General features: G+C 42.6%; 1 protein-coding gene across 1 annotated transcript; it reads right to left on the bottom strand.

Moving 5' to 3' along the window:
- Positions 1–4850: 4850 nt before the first annotated feature.
- On the bottom strand, positions 4851–9190 carry LOC143891244 (exopolygalacturonase-like). The gene is made up of 5 exons (XM_077395867.1): positions 9137–9190; positions 6831–6995; positions 5851–6140; positions 5447–5672; positions 4851–5329 (listed from the first exon to the last, which is right to left on the bottom strand). Exons 1-5 carry the CDS (start codon positions 9188–9190, stop codon positions 5105–5107), a joined length of 960 nt encoding a protein of 319 aa, XP_077251982.1. The 3' UTR covers positions 4851–5104.
- Positions 9191–17985: the final 8795 nt, after the last annotated feature.

The following is a 17985-nucleotide window of genomic DNA, read 5'->3' as shown; positions in this document are numbered from 1 at the left end:
ATGGAGGCGGGCTGGGGCGAACCAAGCAGTGAGTACCCAAGTTTTAGTGAAGTGGGTTTCTGAGATAGTTTGGTTTTTTAACGCGGGTCCGTTCCCGACCAGGAGTACGCTCCCGGTCTTTGTAGAGACAAACCGAGGCAAACCAAGCAGCGAGTACCCAAGTTTTAGTGAACTGGGTTTCTGAGATGGTTTGGGTTTTGTGCGCGGGCCCGTTCCCGACCAGAAGTGCACTCTCGATCTTTGTAGAGACGAGCCGGGGCGAACCAAGCAGCGAGTACCCAAGTTTTAGTGAACTGGGTTTCTGAGACGGTTTGGTTTTTCTGCGCGGGTCCGTTCCCGACCAGGAGTGCGCTCTCGGTCTTTGTAGAGACGAGCTGAGGCGAACCAAGCAGCGGCATGATCTGAGAAACTCGGAATTTTGTAAAGAAGTAGTAGCCTTTTTTCATTATCCACACAAGCGTAACTACAATGGCATCCGCTTTTGTGTCGGGCGGCAGGCTATTGATAGTATTTTCTGAGGTCTTCGGCGGGTTCAGTCATCTGGGCTTCGTCTCTCAGATCAAGTAGCTCAATCGGCAATGATTCTGATGCATTTTTGCCTTTGAGTGCCATGGCATAGCACTCCCTAGACTGTGGTTGATCTCCTCTGACCTCACCCACGCCGTTTGGTGTTATAAACTTCATCTTCTGGTGATATGTTGAGGCTACGGCGGGGATGAGGTTCTGGCCGGGTCGTCCAAAGATAGGGTTATAGACCGAGGTGGCCCTCACTACCAAGAAGTTGACCATCGCGAAGGCTTGACAGGGCGGCTCCCCGACGAGGACTGGGAGTTCAATCCACTCTTCTACTTTCACGATCTCTCCCGAGAAACCGAACAGGTCAGAGTTTGCTCGCCTCAACCAGTCGTCTCCTATCATCATTTGCTTAAAAGCATGATAGTATAGGATATCGGCTAAACTTCTGTTGTCGACAAGGATTTTCTTCAGCTCCCAGTTTGCGACGAGCATGGTTATAACCAGTGCGTCTTCGTGAGGTAGTATCAAGTTGTCGAGGTTTGCGTCTGAGAAGGAGATCGCGTTCTCCGTCCTCATCTTCTTGCTGCACGTGTGCACGGCATTGACTTGGCTTGCGTAGGCTTTTCGAGCAGCAGATGATGTACCCCCGGCGGCTGGTCCGCCCATAATTGTGTTGATGACCCCCATGGGTTGGGATCGGTGTATCTCCGGCTGTGGACTGGACGACGGGGGAGATTGGTTCAGCACAAGAAACGGTGGGGGTCGTCGAGGGCTTTGGCCATGAGGGCTTCTCCCCCTACGCTCTTTTCCGTCGCCATTACTTTTAACATACCTTTTTAGGTACCCTCGATTAATCAGCAGCTCGATTTCTTCCTTGAGTTGCCAGCATTCATCTGAGTCGTGCCCGTGGTCTCTATGGAACCTACAATATTTCGACTTGTCTCTCTTATTTCCTTTTGAGATCATCCTGGTAAGCCATCTTACGAATTCTTCTCCCTCGATTGCGGCCAGTATGCTTCTCCTGGAGTTGTTGAGGGGGGTGTAATTCTCTTCCCTCCTCTGCAGGGATCTTTCTCTTCTCGAGGCTTTATCATCCCTACGCAGCTTGGTAGGGTTCTTTTCTTTAGAGGTCCTCCTGTTTGAATCTAAGGCTGCCAGAGTCTCCTCCACGGCTAGGTACTCCTCGGCTCCAGCCATCAGATCCGCCAGTGAGTGCCCGCTAGGAGTGCATTTACTGCTGCTGAGAGGTCTAAGTTTGGCACCTGGAGGGCCTCCCTGTTGAAGCGGCTCACAAATGTTTTTAGAGGTTCAATATCCTCCTGCCGCAAAGCCATCAGAAATGCTGTTGTTTTTCTCGGCCTCCGGCTGCTCATAAAGTGGCAGACCAGGTCGTCCCCAAAGTCCTCAAAGTTGCTAATGGAGTTCGGCTTGATCATCGAGTACCAGTCCCGGGCTGCACCGGTCAGTGTGGTCGGGAATGCCCTGCCGAGGAATCCATCAGAGGCGCCGTGGAGGAGCATCATAGTCCTGAACTTCTCCAGGTGGTCCACAGGGTTGGTGGTTCCATCATATTGCGGAACCGTCTGCATTTTGAACCCTCTGGGTGCTGGCGCGTTCATAACATTATTGGTGAACGGAGGTTTACTTGAGTGCGTCTTCACAGCGGGGTGGCCTTGATCCTTTGCCAGCTCTTCTATACGGTGGTCTATCTCTTCTATCCTCCGTAACATTGGGTCAGCCCTCCGGTCTGCTCGGCCCAACGACTCATTTTTCTCTACTGAGGGGCTCGCGGCGGAGCCGGAGTGACTTTCCAGACTCCTTCGATGATGCCGGGATTTTTCCCGCAGCGCTCGGTCTTCCTTGGCTTGGTGGTTCTGCGTGGAGCGAGATCGTGACGTCTGGCGGTGGCGAGGTTCTGTATGGGCTTGCCTGGTTCTGGAATGATGGACTCGCCTTGGGGAGTGGTGGGTCTGATTTCCACTAGGGCGTGCTGGCTCTCCCCTGTGGGCACTCGACCTTTCCTGTACAGGTCGTGGGGCCTCTGGGGGATGCTGGGGAGGCGCTTGGATCAAATGTTGGTATTGATCGACAAGAGCAGTCATCTGTTGGAAGAGAGCTTGCACTTGATCCGAAGCGCGAGTGGGATTAAGGTGTTCTAAATGAGCTGGGCTCTGCTCCGCTGTAGCTGAGGGAGCCACCATCTGCGAGGCGATTCGCTCGCTCCAGGTCCTGCGAGGTACTGCGGCTCGGGTAGTTCGGACGGTTGGTACCCGAGCACTCTGCCGCCCTGCCATTTTGTATAGGAGATTCGAACAGCTTTTAGTTCGGGGTCCCACAGATGGCGCCAATCTGTTAGGCCTAAACTCGGTAACAGATACGACAGTGATGTAAGAGCTGAGCTGAAGGACCCAAGGAACCGAAGTGAAGGAGCAGAGTCTTGGACAAGAGCACACGAGGTCTGAAGACTAACCCGGAGTCGTTGCTCCGGACAGGCCCTTCGACACTCAAGTCAGTATGTGGAGGAGTGCAGAGCTAGTAACCCTACACCTTCCCAAGTAATTTGTTCTCAACGATTTACCCCATCCCCTTCTAAGCCAGCCCTCTGTTACGTCAGAACCCAATAATTTTTAATTTTTGTTAGCACTTCTGGTTTGGAAACCCATTCCTTCTTGATTCTTTAATCAAGCAAGATGCTTAATTGTTACTCAATTAACTACCCTTTCTTAACCTCCACCCATGGTTCTTGATTTCATTAGCAATTTCTCGATCTTCTTGTCTTCTTTAATTTAGGATAGCAGATAGCGTTAGGGGCGGATAGCGGAAGCTTTGATTTTGAATAATGAATGGGGTAGCTGATGCTTAAGATTAAGGGGTGGTCTTGAATAAGTGGAAACGCATATTTGAAAGGATTAGAAAGGGTATCTAAAACTACTAAAAATCTTTCCAGTATAGGTTAAAGTAAGGTGGAAGGGTGTTGGAAGTTCTTGGGTTCTTGGTTGACTAAAGGGAAGGCTTTCTTGGGGTTGGTTAAAAGGACTCAAGAAGGTTTCTTGGTGGTAGTTACGGTTAGGCTGAAGGGGTTAAGGAGTGGATCAAGAAGTGGGTTATCTTTGGGTTAATTGGTTAACAAAAACTTGAAAGGGTGGTTGGTTAAAATAAGGGCTAAGGTTGAATCTTAGATAAAGAAAGGTGGTCATATAACAAGGCATAAGATGGAAGGCATGGGGTGGTGATCGATTAACATGGGAAGGTGGGCTCATAGTTAGCAAAACGTGATTCGCCAAAAAAAATGGGACGGCAAAAATTCGAGTTTAATACCGGTACTGGTTCAAAAAAATGTAGTAAAAAAAATGGAAACACAAGAAAATGAGTTTAGAATTTTGTCATTTACAAAATATGGTGGGGTAAAATTGGAAGTTGGCCCAAAAAACATGTTTAAAGCGTTTAAAACGCATGTTATACTTGTTTAAAACGTTTGCCTAAGAAAATGGGAGTTTTATTTGTTGTGAAAGTTATGAACGGAGTTTTAAACGGCACACCAATAAAACGTGTTTTTTTGGAGTTTAAAACGGAGTTTTGCTTACTATGGGTGGACTAATGCCTTGTGGAAAACATGGCTGTTAGAAAGAGGTCTGGATGTTAGGTATATTGTGAGTTAAAGGGGGTGAAAGAAAGGATGTCAACCGATTGGAGGGGCTGGTCTCTTGGCTGGTTCGAGTGAAAGTTTAGAGGAGTTTGATAGACTATTTTGTATGGACATTGGAACGGTTAAAGAGGAGGTTTTAGGTTTGGGTTGAGGCTGAAGTTGGGGCTGGCTATGAGTTGGAGTTGCTGAAACAGAATAAAAAATTGATCCATGGGAAGATCACTTGATAAGGATTGATAGCTTGCATTCAACAAGAAATATCGGGAAGAGGACCAACCAGAGAATTCATGAAGAATTTTGTTTCAGTTTCTTCATTTCACACCAAAAGATAACCAAAAAAAAGGGACCAATAGTTTTATTGTCCAAAAGGCTTCCTCCATCCTTTATTTTTCAGTTTTACCAGAAAAGGGAGTTGCCATTTTTTGGGTTCTGTCTAAGATAGTAATTTCCATTTTTGTTGCTCAATTTAAGATTGAATGGGATCTTGGAGTGGCTAATTCATTAAAAAATTCAATAGAGATTATGCTCCAAGACTTAGTGTGGTGGGTATGGTACCAATATTTGGCAAGTGCTTTGCATGATCGATTTCCCACATCCCATGTTTAGAAATCATTGAGATCCCATTACCATTCAAACAACAAAGATTCAAACATATACACTTCAAACACGAAACTGGAAGCACTTTCACTTCACTAGCTGAACAACTATTTCTCTTCAATTATCAATGATTCGGATCGCAATTATAAATTCAATCGCAACATTGTAGAAATAAAAACAATGTTATTATTGAAGTCTCGCCGCCTTCATTGAAAGCAAGACATGTAATACAAATCATTTTTGGATAAGCTTTCATGGTTCCACACCCACCCAAGACATGGAGGGGTGGGGGATACAGAAGTAAGGAGAGGGAGTTCTTAATATGAAGGTGGTGGTACAAAGAAGTTAAGCACATGCAGGTGGATTCTGCACTCCGGTTACGGTGGGCTTAACGTTTTGGCACATAGAGGCGACCTTTTGGCCCGCGTCCTGGTACGTTAAATCGATGTTATTTAGTTGAACACCTTGGCAAGGAGCTCCTGAGCTGCAAATCAAATTCACTGCAAGCTTAGTGAAAGAAGTGCCTTTGATGTTTTGGTAAATGATGTCACTGATCTGCACTGCTGAAGGCTGCAACAGAAAGAGAAGCAAAAAATTTAGAAAATCCACAACACCTTCTACTCTCCTTCATTTCATTTCGAATCTTAATTTTGATTTCATCTATGTATACCAACATGTTCTAGTTACCTTACTCCCGCAGTTTTGACCTGGGCAGTAGTTTTGATCGATGATGATAGGGAAAGAGACTTTGTCCATGGTGATATCTTCGAAGGTAATATTAGAAGCTTTAAGCGTAGGTGATCCGTTCCATGTTTTGATCCTAACACCATTGGTGGTTCCGGTAAGGACGCAGTTCTTTATGTGTACACCTGTCACACCCGTCTCCCTCGCATACTTGCCGAGGCTGCCCACACTGCGAAAGATTGCAGAAATTTATCATCAAATTCTATTCAATGTCATAATATTTGTTAAACCAATGAGTTGAATATAATTGAGGTAAAGTTAAAGTTGTTTCATTATCATTTTATTAACAAATTCACTTTCTTTTACTATTTCAAATAGTTCAACTAGTTTGTTAGGGTTGACATTACCTGATGCCGTGGCCTGGTCCGCAGGTGACACCCTCGATGGAGATATCAGTGGTGCCATCTCCGATGGAGACACAATCGTCACCCACACCAATTTGACAATTTGTAACGTGGATGTGGGAGGAGCCACTGATATGGATGCCATCAGTGTTGGGGCTATCCTCAGGAGCTGTGACATGGACAGTAGAGATATCCACTCCTACGCAGTTGTTGATAACCAAATGGAAGGACTTGCTGTTTTGGAAATTTATGTTCTGGAGCTTCCCGTTGTTGTTCCCAATGAATCTCACAGACTGCACCCACACATAAAACACAAATCATTCCTTTCATTCTCTTTTAATTTAGTAATCGAATTTGACTTCAAAACCATTTGCATATAAGATTACTAGCAATAGGGTGGTCAAAACACACTAGAGGGGAGTGGCCCATGAGAGAAAATGGGGGCAAATACATCACTTTGTCCGAATTGTGGGTCCAACTCTAGATGGATTAATGGTGTAGATCATTTGATCAGACCGCCCAACTTATAAGGTGGTAGGCAGGTTAGAATTGGAAGTCAATTTCTACCACATGATTTTCTGGGCCAAAGGGATTAAAGATGGACTTGGAGACTGGGCAAACTCATGGATGAGATTAAAGATAGTCGTTTGTATGGTGTTTGCTCTTATTGGGAGAGAAACCAAAATGTTGAATGGTAGTCTTGTCAAATGAGGAGCTTATAATGGATCCTTATACATGGGACAATCTTTACCCCTAAAGTACACATGTATTCCGTTACCATGGATCAAAATACGTATTTTGATTGGATGGTTAGGATCTCTGGATCAACATGGTATAATAAGGATCATGAAAGAACCAAGATAGGGTCTAGATGGTGTATCATTTGGATTGATCAATGGTGGGCCAACCAATTGATCTAAGGGCACAACCTCCATGTTCCATGTATCAAAATATCACATAGTTAGAATACTTAAAAACCCCACCTTGGTGCTGTCCTTACTGCAACCGGGGTCAGCTCCATACTTGGTCACGTCGAAAATTCCGTTGCCGGATTTCGGTGACGCCGGCACAGGAGTCCCCGGTGCAGGATCCACCGGAGCCTTGTAACCCCTTAAATTTAAATTTAGGGGACTCAAGATCGACCCCAGCTCGAATGAGAAAAACCAAAGCCATCTATGCTATTTATATTATCTTCTCCTTACGTCCTTACCACTAAATTTATGAAACATGCAACTATTTTTCAACCTAAAGTTAGCCTTTTTCGTAGGGGAATGTTTGGTTTTGCTGTCTTAAGGCAATTCTCGGTTGTTTTCCCTTTTTTTTTAATCGGTGCAACGACAAACTCTCTCTCCCTCTTACAAAACACAACTAATCTTCTCTATTTTAGTCCTATTTGCCACAATTAGGGTTGTTGGGTTTTCTCTATTTTAGTCCTAAGTTGTACTCATTGCATGCCCCCCTATCATAGATCATTTGTGCATGTCATGGAATTTCAATACTCTAGTTTTTTTTCTTTTTCTTTCAAAACTCTAGTTTTATGCCGTACAGTCTAGTATTTTTCAAAACTAATGTACGGTTCACTTCATAGGTTGATCCATACCCTTCATGTGTTGGGTCAGAATGTAAATAGATTGTATGCCAAAAAAATCATTTCCATAGGATGATCCTAACTGTCCAATATAAAGAAGTTTTCATAATGGGAGTTCCTCTTTAGATTGGAGGGTTACGATCTTCCTATGGAAATGATTTTTAGGGGCACAACGTATTTATGTTGTGGCTTGACAAATAAACGATTTGGATTATTCTACAAAGTGGGCCGTACACTATATTCTAAAAAATACTGAATTATATGTACACCTGGCAAACGGACGTGTTGGGTTGGGTTACCCGCGGGTCATGCCGGTGCGGGTCAAAAATGACCCGCATCCCTACGGGTCATCACTTAGGTGACCCACACCCGTTGCGGATGGGTTGGGTCAGCCTGCGGGAAACCTGCAATTTTGGGCGGTGATAAATTCACCCCCTTCTATGTATGAATTCACCCTCTAATTTTCAAAATAGACTGTACAACCCGCACCATAGGATGATCCAAACCGTCCATTTGATGGGCCACAACGTAAATAGGTTGTGCCCCAAAAATCATTTCCATAGGATGATCCCAACCGTCCAATCTATAGAAGTTTCCATAATGTGAATCTCTCTTTAGATTAGAGGGTTAGAATCATCCTATGTGAATGAATTTTTTGGGCACAACCTATTTACGTTGTGGCCCATCAAATGGACGGTTTTGATCATCCTATGGTGTGGTCTGTACCTTCCATTTTGAAAAATAGATCATTCAATTTAATTCCACTATTCCAGCCAGTCAAAAAAGAAAAAAGAAAAAACGAACTGCGGGACCCGTGGGTTCACCTGACCCAACCTTTGTTTTGGCGGGTTGGGTGACCTGCGGGTCAATTTTGACGGGTCACTCAAATGTCAACCCTTACCCTCAAATTTGTGGGTGGGTTGGGTCGACCCACGGGCACGGGTGGGTTTTGCCGGGTCTAATTATAGGGCGATGCTATTTTCACCCCCTTCCGGTACGCATTCGCCCCGTACCCTTATAACGTACAAGTAAATGATCTCTTTTAGTTTGGAAAATCAACCATTTTTGTAACTGTACTAAGTCATCTTGTCTTTTATCATTTAAAGAGCTCTTTAAGGAAAACACTCTCGAAACGGGATGGCATGTGGAAAATAAAGACCGGAGTGAAATGGCCGACGATTTGGCCCTTTCAAGATATTTTTTGCATTTTATGGGGATTTGAGTTGTCTTTCTTATCCTTTGTGGATGTGTCACCCATGGTGGATCCCCTTCTTCTTTTTTTCCACAAGGGATTCCCGTTTTGCTAGCAGTGCTCATCATTTAAATAGTTTTCAAAGGTTATTACAGTTCCCAAAAGCTCTCACAAGCCGATTAAAAAAAGAAAAGACGGGCATAGTTTGTGCAACTATTATAATATGGTTGTGCTGATATCATTTCCTTACGTTTTATGGTGTGTGGCCCAATAATCCACTGTTTTTTTTTTCCAAAGAGTATTATAAAGCCCACTTCATAGGATGATCAAAACCGTTCATTTGCTGGGCTTAACATAACTAGGTTGCGCCCCAAAAAATCATTCCATAGAATGATCCTGACCCTCCTATTTTTATAGGTTTCCATATGTGGAGTCCCTCTATAGATAGGAGGCTTGCGATCATCTCTGGCAAATAAATGGTTTGGATCATCCTATGAAGTGGGCCATACAGTATTGTGGGACCTATGATTGAGACTTGGGACATCCATCGGATGGTTCCCCATGGCTATTAGGCAACAACACCGGGCCAACACATTTTTCACATTTTCTTTTTCTATTGGCTGAATGTTTAATAGGCAGGAATGACAACCCAACACATTTTACACACTGTTTTTTACAAAGTTGTAAATATTCAGTTTCCTTCTTCATTTTTTCTAAAATTATGATCTCAAAGATATGGGATCTTTATTCATAGTCTATAACTCTATATAAAACATGAAATGCAAACCAAGAAAATCATATTGTTAATGGACGGGTCATTGTACAGAAAACCTACCAATAAGAAATCCAGACTATGTGACCTATTACTTGCATAGGAACGTCAAAAATAGAAAAGAGGCAATTGCAAAAGAAGTCTTCAGCTTTGCTTTATTTGCAATAAGAGGATGATAGATGCAAGTGTTAACTTACCAACTTCTCCAAAAGCTTAAGCTGTTGGAGAAAGGTATTATTTATCTTTTATACTTTAACACTCCCCTGCATGTGCCGACCATTGCATGTGTATTTTTGCTATCCGGGAGGTTTGAACTCGAGAACTTTGGCTCTTATACCATGTTAATTTACCAACTTCTCCAAAAGCTTAAGCTGCTGTAAAAATGTGTTATTTATCTTTTATACTTTAACAGCAAGGGCCCTCTAATGCAAGGGCTGGAGAAGGGTCCGGGAATACATCCACGTCATTTTTAAATTCAGTTGAGAATTTATGCAAGGGCCGGAGAATGACGTGGATGTATTCCAGGGCCCTTCTCCGGTTGCACTTTATTCGGTTGCACATGCATCTATCATTGGTCTTGCAATAATCGTCTTCTTATTTGAAAATTTACAAAAAAGGCTCGTCACATTTGAGTGAATTTTGCAAATTAGGTCTTGCCATCAAATTGCGACTAAAATACCCATGGTACTTCATGTGGGAAGGATTCAGCGAGTGCGATTGCCACATACACTTGTGCTGGCTGTCCTATGTAAAGAAAATGGGCGAATTTATGATTTCCTTTTTTTAATATATTCATAAAAAGAGCAATGATAGAATGAAGGGCGCCCTTGCAAAATGGCAGATTCAAGGGCTCCTTCATCGGTCAATTTCAGCAAAAGTCAAAGCCATTCCACTTTTTGTGGCGCCATCCACTTTTTTCTGCGCCATCATTAACGAACTTTGCTGAAATTGACCACTAAGGAGCCCTTGAAGCTTGTTTTTGCAAGGGACCCTTCATTATATCATCCCTACCATAAAAATAACAAAATGTCCTTATATGTGGAAAGACAAAAGTTACCTTGTAAAGAGACCAAAATGCTCATTGATATGTTTTGATAGTGTGGGCTCCACCAAACTCAACTCAAACTGGCCCACGCATCTGGTGGGGCCCACCATTTTGCCTCATTGTTTGATGAGGTAGGTCCCCGATTTCCACCTGAGCCATGCATAGGGTGGGGTCCATCATTTTACACCTCATGTTTCGATGGGGTGGGCCCATTATTTTTACAACTATGCATAGCACGGGGCCAAGAATGCTAGCATATATAGAAATAATATTCCCACACCTTTGATTCATATATCACTATCATGTGTATTTTGGTCTTTTAGAAGGTAAAATTCACTCAGCTGTGAAATTTGCAAAATTCATTCATATAATGACATTTTGGTGATTTTATGAGTAAAAGAAATCTAGCATGTGTATCTTGGTCAAAAATTGATGGCATGACCCGATTTGCAAAATTCACAAGTACCGTGTGGGTCTCCTCATGATTTTCACTAGTACCGTGTGGCTTGATTCATGAAGCCTCGATCAAGCCTTGTTTTGGGTTCCAACTAGGCACTCCAAAGGATGATCAAAACCGTCCATTTGATTGATCACAACTTAATTAGGTTGTGCTCCAAAAATCATTTCGATTGGAAGATCCTAGCCCTCCGATCGAAACCAAGATTTTGCATTTTTCCCTCTTTTTTCCCACTATTAGGTTATTCGGTTTATTCGGTTATAACCGAATAAACCGAATTGTTAATCGGTTCGGTTTTGAAAATTTTTGGTTCGGTTTCGGTTATTTCGGTTCGGTTATAACCGAATAACCACCCCTATCTCTGACTCCACCATTTATTCCGTTTTTTTATGGGTACAACGAAAGCTATTGGAATGGCCGCATTCACTTTCGCTATTATGAGGATGCATGTTTACGTTGGATTGATGCTCTAGACGCATATCATGAGTACAATGGCCATGATCACCGCCAGACTATCTACTGGGCTAAAGAAACTGTGCGACGACAAGCCCGATGCTCATGGAGCTACATTGAAACGAACCGTCGTACAAGACGTGAGCAGCCAATCTGTCGTTGGGAGGATGCTCGTGATGCTTTTATGAATATTTATGCGCTCGACTATTTGAATCAACAGAGATTGAATCGTGAGAGAGAATATAGAGTGTTGAGTAGTGTTGAAAGTAAAGTCGAAGCCCTCCTTGAACGACTAAAAGAAGACCGTCATTATATATGCGAAGCTAAAACTATAGCTGAAAATTCAGTGCGTCTTATACGTGAGCAGAGATAGCTTTACACTTCTAAGGCAGATATTGTGGCAGATCCATGTGAGATTTTTCCCTTGACAGAGTTGATCGAGCATCGTCCTGAGTCTGAGCCGAGTGACATGACTGTTGAGCCATTACCTGAGACAGATGATCGCGAGCATATTATAGAGGATTGCCCTATATTTGCGCCGATTGATCAGATTGCTGAGACTTGTGCCGACACAGATGAACTTGTTCTGCAGATTGATCATGAGGTCCATCAGCCTGACATCATTGTCCAAGCTTCAGTCCTAGACTCTAATTTTATCATTGATTCTACTGAGTCTGATGAGACACCAGCGGATGACTTCCATGTAAATTCTTCTGTGCCTACTGAGCTACCAGTTGATGTTGATTACGTGGAGGATGTTCCCCGATTGGTACTGCCCATTGCTGTTATGCCGATCCCACCAATCCAGGAGGAGTACATTGCGATCTTCCTAGCTAGTTTACTTCTCCATCGCAGATTCTATTCGCATGAGTCTACATGGGCCATTTCTTTCCTCTTCTTCCGCCGACCTTGCAGATGCTTCTCTCGATTATCTCAAGCGTTAGACATGATGATTACTTCCGCCGGATTACATGTTCTATTACTTCAGCGGATTGTTTACATGTTCTAATGACAGTGGCATCGAATTCTAAGAATACATCTCGACCGTGCAATTTATCTCAACTGTGAATAGATTATATGAAAGAATTGCCAATGGGCATAGATTGTTGGCTTTTCTGGTTGCCAGCAAACTCCGAGCTTATGCTAAGTATGGGTGTAAAATTGTGGGCCCCATATCAGCAAAATGAGGTGGGGCCCACCCAAATTTTAAAACCATGGTTGGAAGTCACCAATGTGCATCAAGGGTGCCACTGTTAGTTGAAAGTCACCAAAGTGCATTCGATGTAATTGATTTTACAGTTTCCGGTGCTATTATAAATGCACTTTGATGACTTTAGACCAATGCCCTTTCATCTTATTTATGCAAGGGTGACCTTGAGTGTAGCATTCCTCATGAATCAAAAGTTAAAATTTGTGTTCACTAAGTCCAACTTAGCATACAAGCGTTATCAGGACCATTGATTTGTGGACCTGCATGAGCCGACTGAAAGGAATGGTTTGGATCATCCAATCAAGTGGGGCCCACCGTTCTTTAAAAAAAAGTTCGTATGGGCCAACCCCACGTGGTAACAAACAGATAAATTGTTATATCACCCTACACGTGTCACAATTACAATCAATAGACGAAGAGAGAAACAACAGAATTAATTTCATAAAAAGGCCTCACTTAGGACAAAAGTAGGCATTAACACAGTAACAACGTTACATTATAATCAAGAACTCTTATTTGTATTGTTTCATTATTCTTTTCGTATCCACTGATGATAGTTAAATTTGACTATCTGAGAGCCGTTGGCATTGGAAAGAATGGCCGTGAAAACAGTACTCCAGCTGTATATTCGCCAAATCAATGGAAGACAAAAATTAAGGTAAAACGTGTCTCATCCCCATAACTCCCCAACCTCTTCTTGGACTATAGTGGAAATGTGGAGTCTTACGACACTAATTTGTTGTGTCACACCTTATCTCATCTTGCTTTGTTTGTAACCCAGCCTCCGTTTTCTCCAAATTAATAAGAACACTGGAAAAAAAAAGAAAAGAAGAGACCACAATCATATGCCTAGTTGGCCAACCTTGGAGCCCATTACAAGAGAGTTCAATGCACTAAAAAGATAATGAAAGCTGTTAATCTCCATAACAATGAAGGCAATAACATCCATGATAATCTGTGTATATTCTAATGGCTTCATATTTGAATATACACAACAGGAACAGTTAGTGGGCCCATATAAAAAAACAGTTAGTGGGACCAACAGAAACCGTTGGTCGAATGGTGGGCCCATCTTTGAATAACGTAAGCCCCGCCCATACCACACCATAGGATGATCCAAACCGTCTATTTGATGGGCCATAAACGTAAATAGGTTGTGTCCCAAAATATCATTTCCCTAGGTTGATCCTAGCCCCCCGATCTAAATAGAAACTACAACTTATGCAACCTCTATAGATTGTAGGGTTGTGATCATCCTATGGAAATGATTTTTGGGGCACAACCTATTTACATTGTGGCCCATCAAATGAATGGTTTGGATCATTCTATGGAGTTGGTCGTAAAGTAACATTAAGGCCCGTCCACAACATAGGACGATCCAAGCCGTCCATGGTTTGGATAATCCTATGGGGTTGGTCGTGCAGTAACATTAAGGCCAATCGTAGGCCCCACCAATATTTTTTCAAATTGAAGTGTACCTTCCACAACATAGGATGATCCAAGCCGTCCATGGTTTGGATCATCCTATGGTGTGGATCGTACAATAACATTAAGGCCCAATTTAGGGCCCACACATATTTTTGAAAATGAAGTGTACCGTCCAGACCATAGGATGATCCAAGCCGTCCATTTGATGGGCCATAACGTAAATGGGTTGTGCCCCCAAAAGGGTTGGCCCATCAAATTAATGGTTTGTATCATCCTGTGGTCATACAGTAACATTAAGGCCCGTCCACAACATAGGATGATCCAAGCCATCCATGGTTTGGATAATCCTATGGAGTTGGTCGTACACTAACATTAAGGCCCAATCGTAGGCCCCACCAATATTTTTCAAATTGAAGCGTACCGCCCACAACATAGGATGATCCAAGCCGTCCATGGTTTGGATCATCCTATGGTGTGGTTCTTACCAATTTAGGCCCCACCCATATTTTTGAAAATGAAGTGTACTGTCCAGACCATAGGATGATCCGAGCCGTCCATTTGATGGGCCACAATATAAATAGGTTGTGCCCCAAAAATCATTTCTGTAGTATGATCACAACCCTACAATCTATAGAGATTGCATAAGATGTAGTTTCTATTTAGATCGGAGGGCTAGGATCAGCCTATGGAAATAATATTTTGGGAGGCAACCTATTTATGTTTATGGCCCATCAAATGGACGGTTTGGATTATCCTATGGTGTGGTATGGGCGGGGCCTACGTTGTTAAAAAATGGGCCCACCATTCCACCAACGGTTTCTGTTGGGCCCACCAACTGTTCCTGTTGTGTGTAATCAAACAATGGAAAAGCAGGAAATTCGGGAAAGTTCCTTTTTCCAAACTTTGCCAGAAAATCCCTCTAATCCAAACGGGACCTAGAAGAAAAGGAACTGTACGGTCTTGGATACCTTTGGTTTTACCTAAAAATAATGAGATTAACAAAGCCATCATTCTCCAGAATAGATATCTAGTCTAATAGAAATTTAGGTAAGAAACTTGCTAAACTCTAAAAAGTATATAGGATTAACAATGTTACAACAACCAATCTCAACATTTCTTCAGTATGAGATGGAAACACTTAGCATTGGAGATTTTATATGATGTGTACGTGTGAAGTCTAGTAGTTTTAAGAAACTACAGCAGGCCCACTTCTTAGGATGATCCAAACTGTTCATTTACCCCCTGATCTGTGGAGAGGTTTCTATAATGTATGGTCCCATTAAAGATAGGAGGGTTGTGATCACAATCAAAGCATTAGATACACGAAGTAGGAAAACAACCCTAACCCTAACCCTGGAAAGAGATTTGTGAGACAGAGAGGTGTAAAAAATAACCTAGACACACGAACAAGACATGCGGGTGCTCGTCAAATGGGTTGGGTAAAAACTAACCCGTATCCCTACATGTCAGCACCTGGGTGATCCGCAACCACTGTGGGTGGGTTGGGTACTTAGGTCAACCCGTGGATAACCCGCAATTTTTTGCCACAGAGTATGTTTTTTTGGGTGAATAAGGAAATTATAGCATCAAAAATAGAAGACAAGACTTGGAAAAAATGCCTTGAGTACCAACGAACCCTTATCCCTTTTTTATACTAGGTTGCATTTTCTCTTAATCTAGATCGTCCATTTCTCTTTTTATTTGATCTCACGGTTTGTATGGATTGCTTCTCAATGAAGTATAAAAAATGCCTTGAGTACCCTCCAAAAGAGAGAAAACAACTCTTTTATCTGAAGCTGTCCTTTTTGTTGCGAGTTAGGAAATGCAGCGGGTATATACTCGAAACAAAAAAAAAAAAAAAAAACGAAATGCGGGAAGGGGCGGAGCTACATGTAGCATAAGGGGGGCAACTTCCCCTCTTGAGTTAGGCCAAACTCCTTAGTAGGCCCAGCTCAATTAGGCCCATCCCCCTTTAAATTTTGAAGCCTGCCCCCCTTATGTATAAATCATGGCTCCGCCATTGAATGTGGATACCTGCGGGTTCAGCCGACCCAACCCATGTTTTGGCGGGTTTAGTGACCCGCGGGTCAATTTTGACGAGTCACTCAAATGCCAACCCATACTCGCAAATTTGCGGGTTTGTTGGGTCGACCCGCAGGCACAGGTCGATTTTGCCAGGTCTAGTTGTTCCCCAAAAAACCGTTTCCATAGGATAATCTTAACCTTCTGATCTATAGTGGTTTCCATAATATGCAGTTCCTCTATAGATCGGGGGTTGGGATCATCCTATGAAAATGATTTTGGCTAACAACTTATTTACATTTTGGTCCATCTTATGGACGGTTTGGATCATCCTATGATGTGGTCCCTACAATACTTTTTGAAAAATAAGGGACTATCAGGGCTTACACCTAGGGGTGGCAAAATTAGCCGAATCGAACTGAAACCGAGCCAAAACCGAACCTAAAATTCAGTTTCGGTGCCGATTTAAATTTAGTTTCGGTTCGGTTTGGGGTCAAACCGAACCGAAAATTCAGTTTCGGTGCCGATTTAAATTTAGTTTCGGTTCGGTTTGGGGTCAAACCGAACCGAAACTGAAGATTTCTAGTGATTATGAATAAGAGATGGCAAAATTGATGGAACCGAACCGAAACAGAACCGAAAATTCGGTTTCGGTTTGGTTAAACCAAACCCATTCAAATTTCGGTTCGGTTCGGTTCGGTTTGGGGGTCAAACCGAACCATTGCCACCCCTACTTACACCATATAAAATCTCTGCATTCTCGACTGTAATTGATAGTGTTTCGATAAGGGAATTGATATATTTGCGCCTTCTTAAACTTGGGATAGCCCCTCTAGTGTATTCATGACTTCTTTTACACTAGAAGGGGTTGTCCCAAGTTAAAAAGGAAAAAAAGCTAGGTGTTGGAAATGCTATCCCGACCATAGTGAGCAACGGCTAATGGGTCGGGAAATTTTTGAATTTTGTACTGTATTGGTTCAAAAAAAAAAAAAAAAACATACAAAAAAAATGCGTTTACAATTTTGTCATTTAGAGATCGTTTGGCTCCGCTTAAGATGAGGTTGGGGTGGCACCAATTGAGGAGAAGATGAGAGAGCACTGCTTAAGTTGGTTTGGACATATCCAATGTAGGCCTTTGGATTCTCCGGTGAGAAGAGGCTACTCGTGCCAAATTGATGGAGTAAAAAGAGGTAGGGGCAAACCCAAAACTTCTGTAGAAACAGTGAGAAAAGACTTGATATCTAGGAACATAACAGAGAACATGACCTTGGATAGGATTGAATGGAATAATTATCCATATGTAGAAGAACCCAACTAGAAATAGGATTAGCGCCAGGTAGATTCCTTCTACTTCCTTCATGATTTTTTTCTAAATGATTCATTTAGCCGACCCCAACTAGTTTGGGACAAAGGCTATGTTGAGTTGAGTTGAGAGATCGTTTGGCTATCATGATTATTTTTTTCATGATAATTCAGTTTCTCCATGTGGAGATGATGGGTGAAGTGGCAAAAATCAAGAAACCAAATCTCGGAAACTAGTGTCTCTCGCCAATAGATGTGGCTGAAAATCAGGAAACTAAAATCTCTACTCTAAATCTGATGGACTTTTTTCTAATTTTTAGCCACATCTAATCGGCAGACACTATCATGAATTTAGTTTCCTGATTTTTAGCGACTAAGAAACCAATTTATTATGAAAACAAATTGATAGTAGCCAAACTTGTCAGAAAAAATGCGTTTAAAATGTTTAAAACATTTTCCTAACCATTCGAACCGTGGAGGCCAAAATTGGACAGATTTGTGAATGTTTATACACATCCATTTTACCTCCACAAATCGTAGGGTTGGAATGATCCCATAGAGCTGATTTTTGTGGACACGCTATCCATGTGAGGGCCAATCAAATTAATGGTTTGGATCACCCAAACAATATGCCCTCCTCTGTATTTTAAGCTAGTGTGAAGAGAACAG

This window comes from Tasmannia lanceolata, unplaced genomic scaffold, assembly GCF_043159265.1.
Source record: "Tasmannia lanceolata isolate RefF3 unplaced genomic scaffold, GAP_Taslan_0.1 ptg000013l, whole genome shotgun sequence".
Lineage (NCBI taxonomy): Eukaryota > Viridiplantae > Streptophyta > Magnoliopsida > Canellales > Winteraceae > Tasmannia > Tasmannia lanceolata.
This window is presented reverse-complemented; position numbering and strand designations above follow the sequence as displayed.

What these genes read in the sequence shown, in the direction of transcription:
- LOC143891244 (XM_077395867.1), bottom strand. Translation starts at nt 9,190, where the DNA reads ATGGGGAACCATCCGATGGATGTCCCAAGTCTCAATCATAGGTCCCAC. An exon ending in GCAGTAAGGACAGCACCAAG is followed by an intron (nt 6,141 to 6,830) that starts GTGGGGTTTTTA and finishes GTGTGGGTGCAG; the next exon opens with TCTGTGAGATTCATTGGGAA. An exon ending in GGACCAGGCCACGGCATCAG is followed by an intron (nt 5,673 to 5,850) that starts GTAATGTCAACC and finishes AATCTTTCGCAG; the next exon opens with TGTGGGCAGCCTCGGCAAGT.